At 38.7% G+C, this 7,985-nt stretch overlaps 1 protein-coding gene across 1 annotated transcript; it reads left to right on the top strand.

Annotated features, from left to right (window-relative positions):
- The first annotated feature begins 1,806 nt into the window (after positions 1-1,806).
- LOC135154171 (uncharacterized) lies at positions 1,807-4,710 on the top strand. The gene has a single exon (XM_064099480.1). It carries the CDS (start codon positions 1,807-1,809, stop codon positions 4,708-4,710), a length of 2,904 nt encoding a protein of 967 aa, XP_063955550.1.
- Positions 4,711-7,985: the final 3,275 nt, after the last annotated feature.

Genomic DNA, 7,985 nt, shown 5'->3' with positions numbered 1-7,985 from the left:
GTTTTTGCCTTCGTATCTGCCAAGTTAGAAAGAATAAGCTTCAATAATAAGGAAATTAGAGCAAGTTGAAGTTGTGCTGGCAATATAGTGCATTTTTGCGTATTTTGCTGATTTTCGGGAGCATTTTTCAGATATTTCGTCAGTAGTAAGGTAATTATTTTTCTAAATGGCATGAAAGGGCATATCTTGAAAACCCTAAATTCAAAAAAGGGTACGGGTTTGGCCATGCATGACGCAATGAGGAGCATTCAAAGGTAAGCGTTTTTGAAACTTTAGAGGACGCTATTTCAATAACGGAAGGTCAGTGATGCGTGAAAGCTGACTAGTATGTAGGATATGGTACCGTTATCAATTTCTGAAAATATGAGCTCGAAATGAATAAAAACCAAGAGAGTTATGGCCATTTTATGATTTTTTTACTTTACATTTCAATAAATATGAAGTTTTTGAAGGAAGGCTATTTTGGATTTGAATTTAGGGCATGAAGATGGCATTTTGAAGGTCAGGTTATGCGTCGCAGATAATGGAGCGACTCTTTGACTATCTGTAGCAATTTGTTAGAAGTCTGTAGCATGCAGGACAACGGAGATATGAAAGAATAAAGAATGGTATGCAAATGGACTTGAAATGGACAAAATGGCGCCTGCACGGTCATGCATGAGTGATTTTTGAAAATGAAATAGGAGGTGCACAACTAGGGGTGCTGGGGACTATACTATGCCTGCCAAATTTGGATGAGGAAGGTGGCCTGGGCAGAGTTAACAAACTCTTATGTGTTAAGTGAATGGGGTTTTTGGTGGAAGGCGAAGAAGACATTGATGGCGTCAATGCAATTACATTCATTTATTTAGTTATTTCCTCTTTAAGGATATTCATAGCATAGAATGATTAAGAATCTTCCAGAATGTCTCACTAAAGCTTTGTTACCCATGTTCTTTAATAGGCCGAGGATTTTGTTATTTCTGAAAAGAGACTGCAACACAAAAGAGATTCCTAGTGGTAGTGGAAATGAACAATAGGATTAGCTATGTTGTTTACTGAGGTCATTCAAGAGTCTTCTAAAGTTAGACTGCTTTAGAAATTGGCAGAATGTTCTTTTTGTAGACAAAACTAGAAGCTTCCAGAATAGTGAATACTAGAAGCTTCCAGAATAGTGAATAATTTGTATATAAGCTGGCAGTTTCTTCAAGGAGATCATCATATCAGATCACAACTCAAGAGTTTCACACCAGACTTTATGTCAGAGCATAGATTATTTCACCCGGAATATAACATTTATCTTCTGTGGAATTATTTGCACGCCATCAATGAACTGTTTGCAGTTATTTTGAGAGAGGAATTCTCAGTTCTCATCGAGAACAACAACCTGTTTTAATGAACGCTTTTCAACCCAAGGATTGCTGAAATTGACTGTTAATCATCATCAACATCGTCTTCACGGACATTTCAACTCGTTACAGTGACTCTTGTTATTCATCGTGCTTCAACATCAATTTCATCATCGCCATCATTGTGAACTTTAAGATAAATCTCCCCAAGGCTTTGATGTGGCGAAAAAAATTTGCCTTGTGCCAAAATTTGATGAAGAGGGAGTTGATACATATTATTCTCCTCCAAAGTTTTTTTGTTGGAAAGGCTGCAAAAGTCTATTCTTCGCTCTCCGAAATGCAATCATGTGACTATGCTACAGTAAAAGAAACAATTCTCAATGCATATGAGTTGGTACCAGAAGCGTACAGACATAAATTTAGGAACATGCAAAGACAATCAGGCTAGACTTATGTTGAATTTGCTAGGGAACAAGAAATGATGTTCGATAAGTGGTACAGATCACTGAAAGTTGACAAAGACTTTGTTCACCTTAGGGAAGTTGTCCTAGAAGAATTAAAAAAGAGTCTTCCTTTTGGCATTAAATCTCACTTAAATGACCATAGAGTTACTGAAGTCAGTACAGCAGCCATATTAGCTGATGAATTTAAGGTCACACATAAAGATAGTGGATATAGGCCTCCTTTCAAGAATTATTGGAAAAAGAAAGGTAAAGGGTCATTTGAATCCCACAATAAACCTGGTGAGGGAAAATATGCAAAGAAGGACAAAGACACTAACAAGAATCAGGCTAGTGGGGGCACAGAATCAACCAAAAGGTCTGAGAGTCGTAGTTCCCAAATTTGTGCTCATTGTCATAAATCGGGATATTTGAAAGAATCATGTCGGAAATTGGTTAGAATGCCAACCAAAACTAAGAAAGACATTGGTTTTGTCAAGCCAACAAGTGTTCCCTCGATGGAGTTTGTCCCATCAGAACCTATTCAAGAGGTTGAGAGTGTTTATCTAGTATTTGCTGATAAAGTCAAGCAGGTTGATGAAACCTTTAGAAGCTTTTTGTATGATGGTGAAGTATCCCCTTGTTCGGCTGGTGCTGCTGGTAGGTCAGTGGTGATCATTAGGGATACAGGGGCTGCACAGTCCCTGATGGTGCCAGGGGATTTGGCTCTTCCTCCGGAGAGTTCAGAGAATGCAAAAGTCTTAATTCAAGGTATCGGCCCAAATTTCATGTCGTTTCCTTTGCATAAGGTCAACTTAAGGTGTGACCTAGTTAGTGGTCCTGTGACTGTTGGTGTCGTTCCAGAATTACCCATGGAAGGTGTTGATTTCTTGTTAGGTAACGACTTGGCTGGAGATAGAGTTGTTGCATCTACAGTGGTTTTGGAGAAGGCGGTTGAGGTAGCTGAAACCGAATTGTTGCAGGAAGATTTTCCAGGGCTTTTGCCGGATTGTGTTGTTACTAGGTCTCAGACTCGTAGAGCTGAAAAGAATGATGCGGATTTTGCTGATGTAGAGGAGGGTACTGATGTCTGGTTAGCTGAAACCTTTTTCAAGGGTTTGAATGGGGAAAGTGTTGAAGGCTCTGTTGCTAACAATGATAGTTTGTTTAGTAAATCCTCCCTTGTACAGGCCCAACAGGCAGACCCAGAATTGAAAAGCTTGTCACAGAAAGCATGTTCTGAGGCTGAGGCTGATAAGGTTCCTGAGTGCTTTTATGTCAAAGATGACATATTGATGAGGAAGTGGAGGCCTCCCCGGAGACCAGCTGATGAAGATTGGTGTATAATTCACCAGGTAGTAGTTCCTCCCTGTTACCGCACAGAGATTCTGAAAATGGCTCATGAGTTACCTATGGCAGGTCATGTCGGTACTCGGAAGACAGAAGATAGAATAATGAGGCATATCTATTGGCCCAAGATGCACAAGGATGTGGTGCATTTCTGTAAGACATGTCATACATGTCAGATTATTGGTAAGGCACAGCCTTCTATCAAGCCTGCTCTATTGATAACCATTCCTGCATTTGATGAACCTTTTACTAGGGTTCTTGTTGATTGTGTTGGACCCTTACCCAGAACGAGGTCGGGACACAGATTTCTCCTGACGGTTATGGACTTGTCTACACGTTTTCCAGAGGCGATACCCTTGAGGAGTATCACTGCAAAGACAGTGGTACAGGCGTTAGTGCAGTTTTTCACTCGGTATGGTCTGCCTAAGGAAATTCAGTCTGACCAAGGGTCAAATTTCATGTCAGGAATATTTCAGCAAGTTATGAAGGAGTTGGGGATAAAGCAGATCAAGTCCTCTGCTTATCACCCACAGTCCCAAGGAGCGTTAGAACGCTATCATCAGACCCTGGAGACCATGATTAGGGCTTATTGTGAAGACTATCCCGATGACTGGGATAAAGGGATCTCATTCCTACTGTTTGCAACTTGGGATTCCCCTAATGAGTCCACGGGATTCAGTCCATTTGAATTGGTCTATGGTCATGAGGTTAGGGGCCCCCTAAAGCTTATCAAAGAGAGGTTTATGGTTCAGGATGATGATGTAAACCTATTAGACTATGTGTCAAAGTTTAGAGAAAGGCTCTCAAAAACTTGTTATGGGGCTAAGGAACACTTGAAAGTGTCGCAGGGAAAAATGAAAGCTCAAGCTGACAAAAATGCAAAAGAGCGAAGTTTCAAGCCTGGAGACAAAGTGTTAGTGTTATTGCCTTTGCAAGGTGAGCCCTTGAAAGCTAGGTCTAGTGGTCCCTACATAGTAAAAAAAAAATTGAATGATGCCAACTATGTGATCAGTACCCCTGATCGAAGAAAGTCTCAAAGAGTTTGTCATGTAAACATGTTGAAAGAATACTTTGAGCGAGAGGCTAGTCAGCCAATAGGTACAACACAGGTCAACGAAGACAAGAAACATGTAGATGTACATGAAGATGAATGCTATGGAAAGACAGATAATGAATTGTCTTATACAGATGTATCTAAGAACGAACCATGTGGTGTAAAGTTGTCTAACTCAGAGATGCTAGGAAATATGGATGAGGCATTAAAACACCTGCCTGAAGATCAGAGAAATTATATATCTGGCCTGTTAAGAGAATATGAGAATTTGTGTAAAGACAAACCAGGTCGTACACCTTTAACTGTACATGATGTAGATGTAGGTGATGTAAAACCTATCAAACAGAATCCTTATAGGCTCAATCCAAGCAAGTTGGAAATGGTGAATAAGGAAATACAGTTTATGTTAGATAATGACATAATCGAACAGAGTCAGAGTAGTTGGAGTTCTCCTATTGTAATGGTTCCAAAGCCAGACAGCTCTCAGAGATTTTGCATTGATTACCGAAAGGTAAATGCAGTAACTAAAACTGACTAGTATCCCATTCCTAGGTTAGAAGATTGTATTGATAGAGTTGGAAATTCTGCCTATATCACAAAGATAGACTTGCTTAAAGGATATTGGCAAGTGCCACTGATTGGCCAAGCCAAAGAGGTATCAGCCTTTGTCACACCTGAAGGCTTATTTCAATGCAAAGTCATGCCTTTTGGAATGAAAAATGCACCATCAACCTTCCAAAGGTTAACAAATCAAGTGATTGCTGGACTTGACAATTGTGTCGCATACATCGACGACATCCTAGTGTACAGTGATACTTGGAATGATCATGTGGATCATTTGAGAGCACTGTTTGACAGGCTGGATAAAGCCAACCTAGTAGTGAATCTGATGAAGAGTGAATTTGCCAAGGCAAATGTCACATATCTCGGTCATGTGGTTGGTCAAGGGCAAGTGCTACCAAGAGAAGCCAAGACACAAGCTATCTTAGACTTCCCAATTCCCACAACTACATGTAAGAAAGAATTGCTCAGATTCTTAGGTATGAGTGGCTTCTACAGGAAATTTGTTCCAAATTACAGTACAGTGGTTAGTCCTCTGACAAACCTACTGAAGGCAAAAGTGAAGTATGTTTGGTCTGACGAATGTCAGAGATCATTTGAGAAATTAAAGGCCATTTTGGTAAATGGGCCTGTTTTGGCAGCTCCAAACTTCACGAAGCCATTCAAAGTAGCTTTTGATGCATGTGATGTTGGGGTAGGAGCAGTATTGCTCCAAGAAGATGACGAAGGCATCGAAAAACCAGTGTGCTACTTCTCTAAGAAACTCAATCGGTTTCAGAAGAAGTACTCAACTATTAAAAAAGAGGCCCTGAGTCTCATACTAGCCCTTCAGCAGTTTGGGGTGTATCTAACCAATGGAGAGATTATAGTCTCTACAGACCACAATCCTCTTGTGTTTTTGGAGAAATTCAAAACAAAGAATCAACGACTATAGATGGAGCCTTATGCTCCAACCATTCCCATTGAAAATTGTACACATAAAAGGTAAGAATAATGTAATTGCTGATGCTCTTTCAAGAGTATAAAACCAAGTGTGTCATTTGAAGAAAACGTTTTTGATGTTCATTTATTTAAACATGTTTGTTAGTACTATACCTTTGTACACGATAATTGTAAATGATTTATCAAGATGACTTAAAAAAGTTAAAGGAAAAAAGTAATCTTAAAGAAACCTTTACTACGGTAAAGCTTTCTTTTCCCTGGTGGGGGAAGTGTTAAGAAGAATTGTAAGAGCAATTACATTCATTTATTTAGTTATTTCCTCTTTAAGGATATTCATAGTATATAATGATTAAGAATATTCCAGAATGTCATTATAAAGCTTTGTTAGGCATGCCTACACCTATTTAAAGGCCGAGGAATTTTGTTATTTCTGAATAGAAACTGCAACACAAAAGAGATTCTTGGTGGTAGTGAAAACAACAATAGGATAAGCTATGTTTTTTACAAATTGTTAATTTCAATGAGGTCATTCAAGAGTCTTTTAAAATTAGACTGCTCTGGAAATGGGCAGAATGTTCTTTTTGTAGACAATACTAGAAGCTTCCAGAATACTGAATAATTTGTATATGGCAGTTTCTTCAAGGACATCATCACATCACATCATATCAGATCAGAACTCAGAGTTTCACACCAGACTTTATGTCAGAGCATAGATTATTTCACCTGGAATATAACATTTATCTTCTGTGGAATTATTTGCACGCCATCAATAAACTGTTTGCAGTTATTTTGAGAGAGGAATTCTCAGTTCTCATCGAGATCAACAACCTGTTTTAATGAACACTTTTCAACCCAAGGATTGCTGAAATTGACTGTTAATCATCATCAACATCGTCTTCACGGACATTTCAACTCGTTACAGTGACTCTTGTTATTCATCGTTCTTCAACATCAATTTCATCATCGCCATCATTGTGAACTTTAATTTAAGGAATCTTTGCCAGCCAACTTGGATTTAACTTTGGATTGTACATCTGACACTTAAATAGATAGAAGTAAGATCATTGTTTTGTTTCATTTTGTACATGATCTTTTTCCTGTAATAAAAAAAAGGAAATCAAATTTAAAACTAAATTTTCATTGTTATTTGTTGAAGTATCGTAACAATACATATGATGTGGCTAATACACCCAATGGAAGCAATACATCTGATGTGGCTAGTACACCCAATGGAAGTGATTTATCTGATGTGGCTTATACAGCCAATGGGAGCAATACATCTGGGCCCTGACTTACAAAGAGTTACGATCGATCCAATCAAACGTAACTCTATGGAAATCCATCAGTGTCATAATTTCTTCTATGGGAAATTTGTAAAATGTCCTTTGTAAACAAAGGAGAACACACCAAATTGTCAAGAAATCAATGAATTTATGGATATACATTCATATCTAGAATTTTTTTGAACAAACATGCGTTTTATATGTTGACGTTGCTGGCTGTCCATAGTTGCGATTGACCGAATCAATATCAACTCTTTGTAAGACGGGGCCCTGATGTGGCTAATACACCCAATGGAAGCGATACATCTGGGCCCTGTCTTACAAAGAGTTACGATTGATCCAATCTATCGTAACTCTATGAACATCCATCAGTGTCATATTTTTTCTACAGGAAATTTGCACAATGTCCTTTATAAACAAAGAGAAGCACAGTGAATTTTCAAGAAAACAATGAATGTATGAATATACATCATAGTTAGAAAATATTTTGAACAAACATGCATAATAGATGTTAACGTTGTTTGCTGTCAGAGTTGTGATTGATCTGATCAAACGCAACTCTTTGTAAGATGGGGCCCAGATATGTCTAATACACCCAATGGAAGCGATACATCTGATGTGTCTAATGCAACCAATGGAAGCGATACATATGATGTGGCTAATACACCCAATGGAAGTGATACATCTGATGTGGCTTATACACCCAATGGAAGCGATACATCTGATGTGGCTAATACACCCAATGGAAGCGATACATCTGATGTGGCTTTAACACCCAATGGAAGCGATACATCAGATGTGGCTTATACACCCAATGGAAGCGATACATCTGATGTGGCTTATACACCCAATGGGAGCAATACATATGATCTGTCTATAATACACCCAATGGAAGAGATACATCTGATGTGGCTAATACACCCAATGGAAGCGATACATCTGATGTGGCTAATACACCCAATGGAAGTGATATATCTGATGTGGCTTATACACCCAATCGGAGCGATTGATTACGGTCGACAATGAT

This window comes from Lytechinus pictus, chromosome 5 (genome assembly GCF_037042905.1).
Source record: "Lytechinus pictus isolate F3 Inbred chromosome 5, Lp3.0, whole genome shotgun sequence".
NCBI lineage: Eukaryota > Metazoa > Echinodermata > Echinoidea > Temnopleuroida > Toxopneustidae > Lytechinus > Lytechinus pictus.
Note: the sequence above shows the minus strand (reverse complement) of the source record. Positions and strands in the feature narration are given on the sequence as shown.